Genomic DNA, 17,614 nt, shown 5'->3' with positions numbered 1-17,614 from the left:
TTGATTGGCTGCCTCCTGCGTGCCCCCTACTGGGGATCGAGCCCGCAACCGCAACCGGGGCACGTGCCCTGACTGGGAATCAAACCCGGGACCTCTTGGTCCATGGGGCGATGCTCAATCCACAGAGCCAGCACAGCCCGGCATCGCGCCTATCTTTCTAGTCACCAGTCTCCCTCCTCAGCCTGTCAGCCCATGGCTTGCTCGCAGCCTTTCCCGGAGCCCAGCACCGTGCCTGGCACACATTACGCACCCCATCAGTATTTGGGGACTAGATGAGTAACAGGGGAGAGAGGATGCCCTGGGAATTCTGAAGAGGTGCCCACCTGAGCCTTGGAACCCAAAGATTTTGCCAGATTCACACGTGGGTGGTGCTCCGTGCATTGGGCAGTGCAGGGCGCAAAGCCCAGGCTGCTGGATTTCGCTAGCAACCTGCCTGCCAACCCCACCTCCTTCACGCCAAGCTGTGTGTCTTGGGCAAGTTACCTTCCCTCTCTGCGCCTCAGTTTGCTCCTCAGCAAAACGGAGGCGTTGGCGGGGACCTCTCCGAGTTGTTTGGAGCGGGGTCCACGAATCCCACCGGGAAGGCGTGTACACAGTCGGCGCAGGATAAATGCTAGGGGAACTGCTGCAGGCGAGGGGAAAGGGTTAAAGCCAGGCGCTTTTTAATTGTCAAATGACTGCGGGCGATTAGCGCTGGCAGCTTCCTCAATAATCGCTCTTCTCTGTACCTGCTGGGAGCTTAATTAAAAAACAAAGAGGCTCAATTTAAAGGCCATTACTATGCTAATGCAGCCGGGCGGGCGGTGATTAAGCGGCTCTGGCGGGCTGCGGGCGGCTGGGGCGGGGCTCGGGGTGATCAGTTACCCACTAAACAGACCGGCGGGCGGCCGTGTGCCCGAGACACCGAGCCGGGGCACCCAGCCCTGACCCGCCCGGATCGCCCCTTGCCTGCCCCCACCCGGCTGGAGCCTGATAGCAGAGACCCAAGGAGGTGGGCTCCCAGGGCCTCTTCTGACTCACTAGCCAATGCCACCCCCACTTCCAGGGACTCCTCCTCCGGAATGTCCCTCCCGCCTCCCACCAGCGTGGAGTCCAGCTCTCCTGCTGCACCCGCTTCTCAGGTTTAACCTCAGGCCCCTTAGCGGGGGGACGTGTTCCGCCCACATGCTATGGCTGTGTCCCGGCAAACAGTCAGCCAGACACTGACCCGGACTCCTATCTCCCAGGGTGCTCCTGAGGCATTGGCGAGGCCCCTACATGTGAAGCTCTGAGCACAGGGCTGGGCTGGTTCCTGTGAGTTTGACATTTGGGAATGCATGTCAGGGTGGGGCTCAAAAACTTGACCGCAGGAGCACAGGTGTGTGCGGGGGGGGGGGCGGGGGGGGGGGCGGCGCGAGAGGGCTTGTCCAGATCTCATGAGAGAGATTGGGCAGTGTCACCCTCCTTGACTTGGTTAACAAAATTAATGTTCTCTGTCGTTGCATTAAGAGGAGTATAGTGTGGGAATAAGGGAGGAGATGGATCTTCTTGCCATTGAAGGCTTGAGTTGCTGTGTACTATGCTTTAAGGGCTATTTGGACAAAGTCAGACTTGTGATCTGAGTTTGGAGAAACAGCTACCAGAATCTAGGGGGTTTAACCAGGAGAGAGGGGTGCCAGGGGAGGGGCTGTTATCTTTGAGTCTCCGAAGAGCAAGGAGCACACTTCCTTGACCCTGCGCATGTTTTCATTGGCCGCCTGGTAAAATTTGTGATCATAAACTGTAGTAATTTTATTGGTAACATTGAAAACTGCCCTCCCTGTGCCTGAGGGAAATTTAACTTGCTAAATTAACCAGTACAAGATACAACTGACAACGATGAAACCATCCGTTGTGAAATGTGTCACTGGCTACAAATTAACCAGAGACTCAACTCTTGGTCATCAGTGAGCTGCAGCTCGAGCACAGACCGGATGATAGAGCCAACCTTTATTAAAAATTTTCATGGAAAATAATTTCTCAATGAAAATAATTTTAGTAAAATAAAAATGGAAATGGAAAAAGTTGTGCATTATATTTAACTGCACTAGGAAGGAAATTGATCAAAAAATTAAATTGCCCTAATGGAGTTTGTTCCAGAAAATACTTGCTCAAAGGAAGTGGATCGATGTTGTTATAACCCTGATTAAAATGCTGTGGTCCCTGCACAGGGAGTCCCCAATCCTCGGGGTCAGAATGATGGGGCCAGATGTCAGCTGGGTCGGCTGTTCGGCTCTCCAGTGGTGCCCGGATTTCTCCTTCTGAGACCTCCTTGTTCCTGACACCCGGAGTGCACGGAGGGGAAGTGACCCTGTGTCTTGTTCCCCACTGGTCTCCCAGCACAGCGCTTGCTCATGGTGGCTGTTGGGTAAATGCTTTCAGAATCAGCTAGTCTTACAGTGAAAACCTTCAAAGGCAGTTCCTCTTTCAAGAGGAGGAATCATGGCATAAGATTGGGCACAGACAGAGCGAGGGCCTAAGTATGTGTTGAAAACATAGATGGATGCCTGGGTGCATGGATGTATGGCTGGCTGCTGAGAGGGGTGGATGGATTGGGGGGTGGAGTGGATAGCTGGGTAAGTGGGTGGATGGATGGATGGATGGATGGATGGATGGATGGATGGATATGTAGCTGAGTGGCTGTGTGAGTGGGTAGATAGGTGGATAGAGAGAGGAATGGATGGGTGGATGGATGGATGGATGGATGGATGGATGGATGGATATATATGTGGATATGTGGCTGAGTGGCTGTGTGAGTGGATGGGAATGTGGATGGATGGATGGAGTGGGTGGGTAGGTGGGTGGATGGATGGAATGGCTATGTGAGTGGGTGGGTGGGTGGGTAGATGGATAGATGGGTAGATGGGAAGAAAAGACGCCCGATCTATCTTCTTTAGCCCAACATTCAAGACCTCCGGCTTGACCCTCCTCCTTCCTCACCTGTGCTCCAGCCTGAGTGCCCGCTGCCTCCCTAATCCTGCAAGTGGCCTCCATCTCTTCATGCCAGGGCTTTTCCAACCTCTCCCTCCCAGAATGTTCTCTCTGCTTCTCTGCCCCTGCACAGAGCCCAGACTCTGGAACCAGACACACCTCTGCTCCCATCCCACCCTGGCCACGTCCCCCATTCACTCCTTTGCAGTCTACAGCCCCTTTCTCCAGGGAGTGTTCCCTGATCCCAGCCCTGCCCACCACCTGGCCAAGTTTGTACCCCATCAGGCCCTACCCTGGGTCCCTCAGCCCTTCGTGGGCACACGGCTCTGGGCCTGACCTATTCTGCCCACTCAGGACCCTGGAGAGAAATTCAAAGGTCTCCACGCCTTGTGGTGTGGGGTTCTCATCTTCCCCCTGTGTCACCAGCCCCTCGCCCCTGTAACCTTGGTTCCAGGTCCTGGGCCCAGCAGCTCTGAGCTGAGCAAGCAGGAGCAGAGCCATTCCAACGGTGGGAGGGAGGGAAGCTAGGGCAGGAGAGGGCTCCACACACAGGGCGGTCCAGGAGACCCGCAGGGAGGCAGGAAGGAGCTGGAGCCCTGAGCCCCGGGTCCCAGCTTCAGCCTCAGGCCCGATGCTGAGCGGCTGTTACCCTCTGGAGCATCACTTCCTTCTCTTGTGAGAAGAGGGTGCAGTGCCTACCTCTCAGGGGTCTCAAGGGGGAGGGGCGGTCCGAGTGCAAATAAGGCACAGGGTGTGGTATGTAGGAAACATTCAATAAACTTAGAAAGTAACAGTAGCAATAATAAAGGCTGCTGCATTTGGCGACTAAGAGCTGGTGACTGGGTGACAATGAGAGCAGGGAACTTGGGGTCAGTTCAGAGGGGGTTGATGAGTAGGGGAGAGGAGAAGGCTCCTACTGTGAGCCCAGCACAGGGCCTGGCTCATAGTAGGGAATGAATGAATGTGTGAATCAGCACATGAATTGAATTGGCCAGTGAAGGGCAGAAAAAAGAGGGGCGAGCATCAACCCCAGGGTTAATGAAATGGTGCAGGGGAAGCCCTTAGCTGTGCCTGCCAGGAGCTCGCAGGTCCTCCCCTGCCTCTTGGCCCAGCAGCTCTTCCTGCCTGAGGGCCTGTGGGAGGCCCGTCAGCCTGAAGTGATGCTCCGCCTTCCACCTGCTCCCGGCCAGTGGCTCTCCCTGGTGTCACTGGAGAAACCCCAATGTCTCCAAACGGAAAAGAGCCTCCTCAGCCTTGCCCAGCACCCCCAAGGGTCAGAGTCCCAAAGGTGCCCAGCCATGTGTCCACAGCAACTCCCTCTATAGGCATAGATATTTGTGGGAGTGTCTGTGTGTGTGTATCTGTGTGTCTTGTGTATGTGTATGTGTATGAGAGTTCATGTCTGTAAGTATGTGTCTGCATGTGTGCATGCGCGCGCGGCGCGTGTGTGTGTGTGTGCGTGTATGTGTGTGTGTGCGTGTGGGGGGTGTCTACCCTGGCAGCTCCTGACAGTATCTCTAGCGTGGGCCTCTTAGAACTCATATATGCAGCAGCCCCCAGCCGCACCCACATGGCTGTTAGAAGGCAGCTTGTATGTAACATGCCCAGGCCTGCACTCCCAGCTCTCCCCCTCCCCCACCTGCCTCAGTCTCCATTTCATTTCATCCCTCTGGTTCCTCAGGCCCCTGGATCTTGGGCTCACCCATGCCTCTATCCTTGCACCTCCCCCCGGGCCACTGTCTTCAAAATGCATCCAGGTCTGACCTCTTAGCACCTCCCCTGCCCTCAGCTGGTCTAAAGGGACGTCGTCATCTTTTGCTTGGATTATTGAGATAACCTCCCAACCCACCTCCCTGCGCCCCCACCTCCCCCTCCCCCACGTGGCTGCTGAGGAACCCAGTTTTTAAATGCCAGTTGGATCAGATCCCCCTTTGCTCAGAGCCTACATGATCTGCCCCCTCCTCTCCAGCTACACAGGCCTCCTGGTCATTTCTCCAACACCCAGATATACCATGCCTCAGGGCCACTGCGCTTGCTGGTCCCTCTGTGGGGGAGCGGATACCCCCTTCCCCAGATGACAGTAAGCCTCTGACTGCCCCTTGCTCTTTCCTGCCTCGTTTTTCTTCATCACATTGTCACTGGCTATTACACGCTGCATGCGACCTGCATGCTGACGTATCTATGTGTTGCCTGTCCCTGTCCAGTAAAACAGAAGGAAGTGGGGGGGCGGGGGCGGGGGGGAGTGTCCACTTGACTCACTGCTCTATCCCCAGCCTCCAGACACTGCCTGGCACCGCAGTAGGCGCTCAATAAATGTGTGGGATCATGGAATGTGGGTACCCCGGGGTCCTGTCTGTGTCCGTCCCGCCTGACCCTAGCCCTGGCCCGAGACCTCCAGCCCTGGCTGGGGGCTCCCGACAGCGCCCCGGCCCGGATCAAAGGGCCGAGGAGCCGGCGGCCCGCACAGCTGGGTCTGGCCCCGCAGGAAGCGCCGGGGCAGCCCTCGCGGCAGGACCGGTCTGTCGCGGCAGCGAGGCTGCCAGAGGCCCTGCGAGGCCCGCGCGCTGGCGGCCGCCGGTCCGAGGGCCGGGCCCCGCCGCGCATTCCAGCCGCGTGATTGACGCGCGCACCGGGCCCCGCCTGCGGCTCCCGCCGCCGCCCGCCTGGCCCGCCGCCGCAGCCGCCGCATCAAAGCAGATGTTTGCAGCTGGTTTGAGTTGGATCCCCATCAACAGGCCCCTTTTTGTCTCAAAATAAAAAACAGCTACGCCCGGAATGATAAGGACGCGACAGGCACGTGGGGGAGATGTCAGCGAGTGGGGAGGGAGGAGGCCAGGCCGCTCCCTCCGCCTGCTCCTCCCCCTCTCGCACCCCCCCCCCCATCCCGTTCCCCAAGTGACAGGCAAACTCTAGCAGCAGCAGCTGGGCCCCCAGGAGTGTCCAGGGTCCTGTCCCCTCAGCGCCTGAGAGCTCCAGCTCATCCCTCACCAGGCGTCATCACAGTCCCCGGAGCAGTAGTGTCCTGAGCCACCGCGTTGAGCGCTGGCTCTGGAGGGGCCTGAGGCCTGGCCAGAGGGTGACGCATTATCGTGAGACCTGGAGGGCGGGGGCCGAGGTCCCTAGTTTCCAGACAGCTCGTGGGTGGCAGAGCTGGGATTCAGACCCCTGGACCAGTCCTTCTGCCCCCAGAAGCAGGTTATTAACGGTGTGCCACGCCACGTTACCCAAGAAGTGCCCAGCTCTCCTGCAGGGACCAGCGGCCTTTCCCTGCCTCCCAGCTCGCCGAGCGGACCCCAGGGAGCCAGCTCTGGTCTGACTCTGCTCCCCAGGCATCTTGGGGGCTTGGCTCACAGCCAGCCTCCACGCGTGTTTGCTGGGTGAATGCGAGAAGGTGTCGCCAGTGGGGCCCTGGCCGGTGTGGCTCAGTTAGTTGAACGTCGTCCGGTGCATCTAAAGGTCGCAGGTTCGATTCCCAGTCAGGGCACATGCTTGAGTTTCAGGCTTGATCCCCAGCAGGGGGCATGCAGAAGGCAGCTGCTCTCACATCGGTGTTTTTCTCTCTCTCCCTCCCTCTCTCTCTAAAAGTCAATTACAAATCTTAAAAGAAGAAGAAGAAGAAGGTGTAGCCAGTGAGGACAGAGGGGCTGGGGTTCCAGGCGCCAAGCCTGGTGGACCCCATGGAGGGAGGGATTCCAGGGACTGTGGGACGTGGGCCTGGCGAGGCCCTAAGGTAACCCAGGCCAGAATCTGCCTGTTCCCCAGTGTGGTCCCCGGGAGGGTCTGACGGAAGTCCCCACCTCAAAGAGGCAGACAGACTGACAGACATGGAGAGCACAGACCCAAGGAACAATGTGACCAGGCTGCAGACTGAAATTAGAGGTGAGGAAGGGAAGGTTCCAGAGCTTATACCAGGCCACATGGTGAGAGACTGAGGAGGGGAGGGAGCACACACCTGCCAGATGCCCCTCTGTGTGCCAGGCCCTGGGCCGGGCTGTCTCACTAGGTTAAAACTCACCAGGTCCTCAACCACCAGCCGAGGGAGGGAGCAACAGCCCCATTTTACAGAAGAGGAAACTGAGGCTCAAAGAAGGGATGTGAATGAGCCAAGACCACACAGCTGGTGTTGGAGCTGTGAGCAAGCACACGTCTGAGGATGGAGGGGCGGACAAAGAGCCCTTGAGTGAGCAGGGGAAGGAAGGGACACGGGACAGAGGGTCACCATGAGTCACGTGTCCAGGCCTGGCCCATTCTCCAGTGGTCAGGGAGGTCATGTAATAGCACATGGCACCCGGGGCTTTCCTGTGTGATCGGGGTGAGGGGCTATTGGGGTTTGCTGCAGGACTCCCGGCCCAACAAGAGCCGTGTATACAACTTCCTTGATAAGAAAGTTAGGACACTGGGCTCCAGGTTGTATAGTTGTGAAGGGGACAGGATAGGAGAGGGCGAGTTCATTTCTCTTGTCACCTGGTATTGTTCTCAGACGCCCCCAAAGCAGAGTATCCAATATCCTCTGGTCCAATATCCAGTATCTCTGACTGCCCATGCCATTTCCCACAAGGTTGTTCACTCATTCAACAGGCACTCAGGGACCACCTCCTCAGTGCCAGAGCCCAGGGCCATGGGGGTGAACTGCACCCAGTTCCTGATGTCTAGGTCAGTGGGGCTTCAGACACACAAATATCTGGGTCTGTGGGCATCAGGGAAGGCTTCCCAGAGGCGGTGACACTTACATTGGGTCTTGAAGGATGAAAAAGGGTTTAAACAAGAAGCAAAGGAAAGGGAGGAAGAAGACAGGCCTTGGAGGCAGGTGGGGTTTTGAGTGTTAAGGAGGCAGGCAGGAACCTGCTGTGCTCAAGGAGCAAGGAGGAGCATGGCAGCCGTAGCAGAGGATCGGGGGGCAGGACGACAGGTGGAGTGGGGCCATGAGTGCCACAAGTGGGTTTGGACTTATCCTGAAATGGTTGCATGCTCTTAGGCTGAGAACTCAGCAAGGGGCTACATAAACTGTGCAGTTCGGTGACGGGGGTGGGAAGGGCAGTGCAGTGTGGAGGAGGTAGAGCGAGGACGGTGAGCGGGGTGCTGGAGGGCCTGGAGAGATGATGCCAGGGTTATTTAACCTATCGCATGTGCCCAGCCATTATCCCCGTTGGACAGATGGAGACACTGAGGCTCCGAGAGAAGGAGCTTGTGTGAGGGTCCGGTGCCAGGAGTGACAGAGCCAGGTTTCCAGGCCTGATACATGCTGTATGGACTCCAAGATGCGGGTGTGCAGACCCCTGAGGAGAGGTGGGAGCCCCCCCCCAGGACGTTAGGAACCCAGTTTTATCAGAGGTGGAAGAACCAGCCATCCTGTGCGCATCTCTGCAGTCGTCAGCGGCTGAAGAGAAATTAGTGGATCAGATTTGTAATCCATGTGCGAATGCTCCAGAAAACATTGGTTTTGGGGTTTTGCATATTAGCTCGAGGACTTTAATAAATTGAGCATTAAATAAATAAACCAACAAAAACTCAGAGGAGCTAGAGATAGGTTATAGCCTGGGACTCTTTAAGGGAAGTGATGTCTCCAGAAAGGGAATTTTTGCTCCACAATCGCAGATGATCCTGGGGGCGGGGGGGGGGGGGGGGGGGGCTGCTTGTGAGGGGAAGATGTTCAGTTTAGCTTAAGAAAAATCCGCTCAGCCGTACCTACTGGGCACCAGGCTTGTGCTGAGTAATGAGAACTCAGGGTGAATCAGGCCCCTGTCCCACAACGTTCAGAGCCTTGAGGGCAGACAGACATGGGTGTGATACTCAGATCACAGGGCAAGGTAGTGACAAGCAGAGAAACACTTGGATGCACGGAGCAGGGACGGGGTATACAGTGATGCTGCCATGTGACCTTGAATGAGTCATCTGCCCACTGCACCTTGGTGTGCTCATCTGTAAAATGGGAGGGAAGCAGTCTTCCTTTGAGGGCTCTGGGTTTACTGCGGTGATGCAGATGATAACTGTGCTTTATCAGTGCTCAGACATGTTAATGAGAAGACAGAGAATTGAGCGAGGTGTGCTCTGTCCAGCTCAGGCCACACAGAAGCGAGAAGGCCCGATCTAGAACCCAGGTGGTCACGAGAGGGAGGGAGGTGGGGTTGGGACAGGTGTCAGGGATGCTTCTCTCCAGAATCTCAGAGACTCCAACGAGGGGGCTGGACAAAGGCATGTTGGACCCAGGTGGGACAAGAGAAGGGCAGACACCAGCTCTTGTAGCGTATCCTTGGTTCTGTGCCGGCCCTCCCAGCAACGCCATAGGTAGATGCCATCATTCCCATTTCACAGATGAAGAAGTTGAGGCTCAGAGAGTTCAATGTCTTGACCAAAGTTATGGAGCCAGGATGGAACCCCAGGCTGCCTGCTCTAGCCCCACCCCTACCAGAGCCCCTCCCAGGTGGCCCTGCCTCCCCAGGGGCCCCCACCAGACCAGGTTGGGGGTGAGGACTGCCTCTCCCTGCTGCACAGGCTGAACAGGACTGTCTTGGTTGGTTCAGCAAACATTCATTGCTCACCTTTTTGTATTCAGGGCCTGGTGCTCAGAGGTGACCCGGGGCAGGTGGACCTCGTATCTGTGCTACAATTGGGGGTGGGGTGGGTATGAGGCTAGGGAACTCAGAGGGACGCATCCGCTAAGACTGGAGAGGAGACACCCAGGCCGAGTCCTTCCAGATCAGCAGGTGTTTGGGGGCAGACGGGAAGCACAGGGCATGGTGACCCAGCAGTAGGGAAGCGGGAGGAAAGGCTTGGCCATTTACATGGAAAATGGGGAGGAGGGCTGCGTGGGTGACCAGCAAGGCCATGTGCCTGTGATGTGGTCACAAAGCTGCCCTCTAGATTCGGTGTCTGGAAGGGGGTGCACGGGGGGAAGTGGGATGAGGGATACTGAGAGGGCCGGCAGCGGGCAGGGGAAGCCAGGCTCCTCCCGGGCCGGAGCTTCTGAGCCTCCTCGGTACCCAGCATGCCCTGACCCCAGGCTCCCCCATCCCTTCCTCCCAGCCCCAGTGTGGGCAGCAGGGACACGCCCATCTGGAATCCCTAGCACAGTTTTGAGGAGCAGGGACTATTGTCCCCATCTTACAGATGAGGAAACAGACTCTGACTTGCCCAAGGTCACAGTCACAGAACCGGTGAGTGGTTGAATCGGGATTGAGGTCAGGGCTTTTCACATCAGGCCCCAGAGCCCCTGGGAGCGGAGGTAGAGCGGCAGGAGGGCCTCCATGCCGACTCACTCTGCCCCTCTGGTCCACATCTGAAGCATCCCTAGAGAGGCCTCTGGCCTCACACAGCCTGCGAGGCCCCTGACCACTCCGTCTGTGCTCGCTGCTTTGTGCTGACAACTTACTGCACTTCACACTGAGAATCAGGCAGTGTTGTCGAGCCCATTATATAGGTAAGTAAACTGAGGCTCAGAGCGAGGACATCACGTGCCCGGTCACTCGCCAGCAGTGCTGGAACCAGGCATGGAGCCCGAGTCCGTCTGATGCCAGTGCCACCCCTCCTGTGGCTGGGTCTGCTTCTCCGCGCTGCTGCCACCAACCCCTCCACGGTGGGAGGGACTGAGGGCAGGAGTGGGGGCTCACGCAGAGGAGGGTACCCCGCTGGTGCCCCAGCCCCTCCCACACCGCTCTCACCCCTGCACGATAGACAAAGGCACCCCGTAATTGGGAGCGAGTATTTCATGTGTCCCCCCTGATGTTTTATTGGGAGGAGAGATGCTCAGAGACCTAACGGATGGCACATTCGGTTTATAAAGTGCGCGCCGTTTGTTTTATTTCCCGAGTTTTTGCAATCTAGATAACAGATGATGCCCCGAGTGGCTGGCGCTGCCGCAGTAATGGCGGCGCTGAGCCTTTGGAGAAGTATTAATAATAGATTGTGTTGATGAGTTTGGAGAAAGTAGCAATCGACCCCCTGCTGCCAAGGCATTAGCAGGGCTGCTCTGAATGCGCCTGCACGGTGGCAGTGCCCGGTGGCAGTGCCTGCAAATGCGGGTCACCGCCCGCAGCCCCTCTCGCAGCCCAAGCAGGCCTCCTGGGGAGCCCCAAGGTGCTGACCGCCGCCTGAGCCCTGGCCCTGCCGTGCTGGCACAGAAGTGGCCGCTGCCTGTCCACTCATGGGCCACAGAGGCGGCTGCAGACCTTACTGGGGCCCCTGGGACACCAGGTCGAGTGTGGGGACCGGACAGAGGGACAGTGAGGGGGCAGGACAGACGTGTCCTCCGTGTCAGAGCAGCGAGTTCTGCAAACCTGGCTTCTTTGCCGGCTCCCTCGCCAGCCCCTCAGCAGAGCTGGGCGGGGCCTCTGCCTGAGGCTGCCATGGACAGCTGGGTAGGTTGTACCCTGAACAAAGCTCTCCAGCCAAAGGGCCAAATTAGAGCCCACAACCAGGCCAGGTTCTTCCTACAGAGTCCCCCAACGTGTGGGCTGGGGGTCCCGTGTGCCTGGAGCCTCAGCCCTCCCCACACCTTCACTCACCTGCGTCACAAACCCTCAGGGCCCCCCTGAGGTCCCGGTGGAGTGAGGTCCTGCCCAAGGAACCGGCGCAGAGCTGACGGGCAGTGCGGTCCCTCCCACGTGACCCTCATTCACCCAGTTACATGCCCAGTGTCACTGGATTTTGACAACAGGCCTTTGAGGGATGCTCTGTGACTCCCTGCTTTATGGGAGAGGGGACTGAGGCCAGAGGAGCTCAGGTGAGCATTGAGGCCACCTTCCCAAGACCGGGCCAGCAAAGAAGGCTTCCCAGAGGAAGTGGCATTGGAGTTGGGCATCGCAGGATGAATAGGAGCCTGCAGGGTAGGATGGAGGGGGTGGCAGGGTTGCTGGGGATGCCCCCAATTTGAGTGCCCTGGCCGGTGCCGGGGGCAGCAGGCAGATGGGGCCTGGCCCTGTCCCCTGCATCTCAGCAGCTCACTGTGGGCGGCGCTGACGGCAGCCCCGGGGAGGGAGGCAGGCCAGGCCTCGCGTTTATGGCTGTTCCAGAACCGATTAGTAGAGAATTGCAGCTGTAATCTGCGCCTGCGATGGCGGGCCATAAAGAGGGATGGGATGTGCACAGCGCTCCCAAGGTGGCGCCCACAGACGTGGCCCGGGGACACTGGGAATGAAAAATGGTTTTAATTCCCTCCCAGCAGCAATAATTTGATTCTTCATAAATTTTTCCATCAAAGTGTTGTTGGGGCTGAGTTCCCACAGAGCAGAGCACGTGATAGGGATGGGCGGCCAGAGGAGCGGTCAGTAGGTGCGGGCAGAGGAGGGGCCATCCTGCTCAGACCCTTCTGCACACGCGGGGCCGGAGCCGGAGCCCCCAGCGGGCTTTGCATCCCGGGAGGGGATGGGATGGGATCCGCGTTGTCCTGGGGGAACCCAAATAGGTCCAGGCTGAGAGTCGGCTCCATCGTTTACTATCATGTGACTCTGAACAAGTGACTCCAGTGCTGAGCACCTCAGTTTCCTAATCTCTAAAATGGGATTAGTATCCCTCCCTGTCTCAGAGGGGTGCTGCGAGGATTAAATGTGTTTCTGCAGGCAAAGTGCTTAGAGCAGCAGCTGGCGTGCTGTGCGTGCTCAGTAAATACATCACTTCATGGTAGCAATGCTTAAGCTGAGCAGAGGGATAAGTGGGTGTTAGCCAAGCCCAGGGCCAGAGAAAGAAAGAAGAGCAGTGTTGGGGTGCTCTGAAGAGGCACAGCCTGAGGGAGCAGAGGTGGGGGGGAAAGAGGCAGGATCGTGAAGGGCCGTGAGTGCCAGACTCAGGAACCTGATGTTCTCCCAAGGGCACTAGGGAGCCATGGAAGAGTCTAGAGCAGAGAAGCAGCATGACCGGGTAAGTGTTTTAGGCAGATCTTTCTGGCTCTCATCCTGGAGGGTAAAGGGTTGGAGGGGCCAGGAGCCCAGGGAAGGCACTGGAACAGTCACTCAGAAAGGAGAGGAGGGGCCCATGCTGGTGGTAGGTTGGCCAGGGTGGGAACTGCTTGGATGTGAGGGTGGTGGAGGGGCAGGGAGGAGGCAGAGCGGATCCTGGGGTGAGGGTGGATGGACCTGTGGGTTGCCTGCCCTTCCCCTCAGGCTGGGGCCAACCTGGGAAAGGTTAAGGCTAACCTTGGACTCTGCCCTCTAGTGGCCACTGTGTCTCTGAGTGGAAAGGGCCCTGAGCTGACATACAGGAGAGGGCACCTCTGGGCAGGATACCCAGAGCCCACCCTGAGGTCACGGGCCCTCCCCATGTGGCTCTGTGCCCAGGGAAGGCTCCTCCCACTTGGGCTGGAGGGTCAGGGTGGTGGGAGAGGCTCTCCATAGGCAGTGGCCTCTGGGAGGGACCCCGAGCCCAGCTGATGTGGCCCCTCTGTGCACCCGCAGGCTCTTCGCGGCCAAGTGCAGCGGCTGCATGGAGAAGATCGCCCCCACCGAGTTCGTGATGCGGGCGCTGGAGTGCGTGTACCACCTGGGCTGCTTCTGCTGCTGCGTCTGTGAGCGGCAGCTCCGCAAGGGCGATGAGTTCGTGCTCAAGGAGGGCCAGCTGCTGTGCAAGGGTGACTACGAGAAGGAGAAGGACCTGCTCAGCTCCGTGAGCCCCGACGAGTCCGACTCCGGTGAGCCCAGCTGGAGCTGGGGGGGGGGGGGGGGAGGGGAAGGGGGAGGGACTGGGCAGGGCGCTGGGGGAGGGCTGGCATCTCCGAGACCCACGACTCTGGGGCATAGAGTGGCAGCTGGACATGGTATTGCGGGTGTGTCTCTGGGTGAATACACATGCTCTGCATGCGTGTGCGTGTGTGCCTGGTCGTCCTGCCTGTGCGCATGCACCTGTGTGTGTGTGGAGATGTCCGTGAGCTGCATTGCTCGAGCCTTGGTGGGCCCACGTGCCATCTGTATGTGTGAGTGCTGGTGGGTGAGTGTGCGTGCGTGTGTGTCTGTCTGCCTGTCATGGTCATGAATACTCCTGTGTGAGAACATCTGGAGCACGGTCCTTGCCTGTCAGTTCTTAGTCCCTGGAAGCTTCCAGAAGGTTCTCTGGGCCCTGGGGCCTGGCTGGCGCTGGGCTGGCGGAGCTGGTTTCCTCCAAGGTTGGCCCCTGGCCTGGGGTCTCCAGGTGCCAGAGGCCATGGCGGGTGTTGGCGGGAGGCAGAGGCTGCGGCGCTTGGATCCCATCAGGCGGCAGATCGCCTGAGGGCACAGAGCTGACGGGCTGGGTTGTGTCCCCCACAGTGAAGAGTGAGGACGAGGATGGGGACATGAAGCCTGCCAAGGGGCAGGGCGGCCAGAGCAAGGGCAGCGGGGATGACGGGAAGGACCCCCGGAGGCCCAAGCGACCCCGCACCATCCTCACCACGCAGCAGCGAAGAGCCTTCAAGGCCTCCTTCGAGGTCTCCTCCAAGCCCTGCCGGAAGGTGAGGGGCGGGGGGGTGGAGTGGGGTGACCACACCTGCTGCCTTTCCAGACACCACCCTGTCCACGCCGGCTGGGGACGGGGATGTCCCTCCACCTCCCTCTCATCCATCCACCCCAAGCCCACCACCTCCCCGGGCCTGACCTGCCTCCCTCTCTCCCTCTCCTGGCAGGTCCGCGAGACGCTGGCAGCAGAGACAGGCCTCAGCGTGCGCGTGGTCCAGGTCTGGTTTCAGAACCAAAGAGCCAAGGTGAGAGGCCACCGGCCCCTGCCCCCGCCGGGCAGAGTGGAGGGGGCTGCGGGCAGGAGGCAGAGGGCCTGGTGTGTGTGTGGGAGACTAATGGGGACGTGGGGGAGGGGCGGGGACTGGCACGAACTGTGTCTCCCGCAGATGAAGAAGTTGGCACGGCGGCACCAGCAGCAGCAGGAGCAGCAGAACTCCCAGCGGCTGGGCCAAGGTGAGCCGGGGCCGGGGCTGGGGCCGGGGCAGGGACCAGGGGGCCTGGCTCTGTCACTTACACCAAGACGCCCCAGGAACCTCCCCCAAGGCCGTCAGCTCAGGGGACAGCTGCCTTGGAACCAGCTGAGCCCAGTGAAGCCGAGAGGCGGCAGCCACAGGACGCAGGGGAGGTGGCGGGGTGGACAGCCGGAGGGGTGGCAGCCACCACAGGACGCAGGAGAGGTGGCGGGGTGGGCAGCCGGAGGGGTGGCAGCCACCACAGGACGCAGGAGAGGTGGCGGGGTGGGCAGCCGGAGGGGTGGCAGCGACCACAGGACACAGGAGGGGTGGCAGGGTGGGCAGCCGGAGGGATGGGAGTGACCACAGGACGCAGGGGAGGTGGCGGGGTGGACAGCCGGAGGGGTGGCAGCGACCACAGGACGCAAGAGAGGTGGCAGACATCCTGATGTTAAAACCGCAATTCTCTGCTCCCTGTCACCATGTGCCAGGCACCGAACGCATCACGTGACACGCTCGGTCTCAGTTCTCACAGGTCCCCGTGAGGAAGGGCGTTGCCATGTCCTATTTCACAGATGAGGCTGGGCTCAGTGAGACAGGGCCTGTTGGGCAATAAGGGACAGAGCCAGCCTCACCTCCGCGGGGCTCCTAAGCTGGTGCGCACCCTGACCACAGGCCCTGCTGCCCACAGCGGAGTCTCCAGAGAAAGTGCACGGTGTGGAGGAGTCCGGCTGGGCTCGTGCTGGACGGGGAGGGGCTAGTTAAAGGGGCAGGAGGCAGCCCCTCCAACACTGGGCTTTGCCAAAATGCCAGGCTGGTCTCCCAGGCCTCAGGGGGACCTGGAACCTTCAGGCCTTGAAGGGAGGCACGGGGACTCTCTGGGGCACTGAAGTGGGTGGGGGCCCCGAGCTGCCTGCTCTGGAGTGAGGCAGGGGCTCCAGGCAGATACCGGGCCCTTCGCTCAGGACTTCGGGGGCCAGTGTCCCAGGCTGACCCAGGGCTTCAAGGCCATGGCCTCAGGGCCCAGTTCTTCCCCTCTGCTCCCTCTGCCCCTCTCCCCGGACAGTGGATTCCGGACGCTGCAACCACTGCCTCGTCTCCCAGGCAGCACAGGAGGTGTGCCCCTGGGGTTCCCAGCGGCCCCAGACTCAGCTGTCCCCTCTCAAGCCTGTCAAACCCTTGTTGGTTCTTTAAGTCACACGGGGGTGGGGCCCCTTCGTCCAGGAAGCCTTTTCTGGGCCTCCTTGGCCGGGGTTCATGCCCCACCTGGATACTCCCAGATGCAGGGCGCTCACTGCACCCACGCGCTGACTCATCACCGCCTGCCTAGGTGTCTCCCCGAGGCGTGAGCTCCTGGAGTGCAGGGCCTTTGGAGGACGGGGAGGGGGGCGCCTCTGGCTTCTGAGGAGCTGGTTCTGGAAGAGGAGCTGGAGTGTGTGTCTGGGGAAGGGGGTGGGGCTCGGAGAACTGGGCTCCATGTCCTGTGGGCCCAGGAAGGCCACAGGCAACCTCAGCTGCAGGGTGTGGGGTGTCCCCGGGGAGGCCTGGAGAAGGTCCGAGGGACGCCGTGGGTGCCCGGGGGTAGGTAGGAGGTCTGTGGGGACCCTGGGGGTGCACCTGTAGGGGCTCCTGGGGCTACAGAACAGGCGGGCAGGGCCTGGTGGTGACGGCGTGCTCTGCCCCCAGAGGTCCTGTCGAGCCGCATGGAGGGCATGATGGCCTCCTACACGCCGCTGGCCCCGCCGCAGCAGCAGATCGTGGCCATGGAGCAGAGCCCCTATGGCAGCAGCGACCCCTTCCAGCAGGGCCTCACGCCACCCCAAATGCCAGGTGACCACATGAACCCCTATGGTAAGCCGCCCCGCCCCCTCCCGCCCCAGCACCACCCCTGCCCCCTGCCTGGCCTGGCGGGCCTGGGGCCATGGCAGCCACCCTCACCCCAGGGCCTGCAGCCCCTGCGCCTCCCCCTGACAGGAAGGGGGCCCTCGAGACCCTTCCTACGGCCCAGCCCCTCAGCTCAGGAGCTGCTGGCAGGCCATCCTGACGCTCCCTCACCTCCAGCCACAGCCTGTAGGCCGACAGGGTCCCCAGGAGCCTCAGCCCTCACCCCCCTCCTGACGTCCCTCTGCCCCCCAGGGAACGACTCCATCTTCCACGACATCGACAGCGATACCTCCTTAACCAGCCTCAGCGACTGCTTCCTCGGCTCCTCCGACGTGGGTTCCCTGCAGGCCCGCGTGGGGAACCCCATCGACCGGCTCTACTCCATGCAGAGTTCCTACTTCGCCTCCTGAGAGCCAGCCGGCCGCACGGACACTGGGGCTCGGGTCCCGGGGTGGGACCGCGGACCACAGCGGCCAGCCCCGCCCTCCTGGCCCCGCCACCCGCACAGACTCTGCAGACAGCCATATGGTGCCGTCCCCTCGGCCAGCCGGGCCTGGCTAACGTGCCCGCCGGGCACAGCGGACAGGCAGTTGAGCACAGCCTGCGCAGGGCTGTGTCCTGCCCACAGAGACCATGCCACCCCCAGGGACCCAGAGCTCTCGGACAGCCACTCGCCTCCTTGCCCCACCTCGGCCTCCATCGCCTCCTCTGTCCCCATCTTTTTGGGGAAGCTTAAATTCTCTCTATTTTTTTAAACATCCTCTCTGTGTCCATCCAAGCTCCATGGCCCAGGCTTGGGCCAAGGCAGGGCCCCTGTGCAGGCCCCAGGATGATGCGCGCGAGGCCTGTTACCTGTGAGAAGCTACCTGTACCCTGTGCTGGCGCCCGCCCCCCACCGCCACCTCTGAGGGC

At 60.1% G+C, this 17,614-nt stretch overlaps 1 protein-coding gene across 1 annotated transcript in view; it reads left to right on the top strand.

Moving 5' to 3' along the window:
• The window catches only part of LMX1B (LIM homeobox transcription factor 1 beta), a 73,797-nt gene extending 56,685 nt beyond the window's left edge, over positions 1 to 17,112 (top strand). Inside the window, exons 3-8 of the mRNA XM_070430029.1 lie at positions 13,335 to 13,567; positions 14,181 to 14,362; positions 14,534 to 14,611; positions 14,753 to 14,819; positions 16,505 to 16,648; positions 16,955 to 17,112. Coding sequence (XP_070286130.1) covers positions 13,335 to 13,567; positions 14,181 to 14,362; positions 14,534 to 14,611; positions 14,753 to 14,819; positions 16,505 to 16,648; positions 16,955 to 17,112 — 862 coding nt within the window. The remainder of the gene's footprint in view (positions 1 to 13,334; positions 13,568 to 14,180; positions 14,363 to 14,533; positions 14,612 to 14,752; positions 14,820 to 16,504; positions 16,649 to 16,954) is intronic.
• Positions 17,113 to 17,614: the final 502 nt, after the last annotated feature.

This window comes from Myotis yumanensis, unplaced genomic scaffold (assembly GCF_028538775.1).
Source record: "Myotis yumanensis isolate MYYU_CA2020_CCGP unplaced genomic scaffold, mMyoYum1.0.hap1 SCAF_12, whole genome shotgun sequence".
NCBI lineage: Eukaryota > Metazoa > Chordata > Mammalia > Chiroptera > Vespertilionidae > Myotis > Myotis yumanensis.
This window is presented reverse-complemented; position numbering and strand designations above follow the sequence as displayed.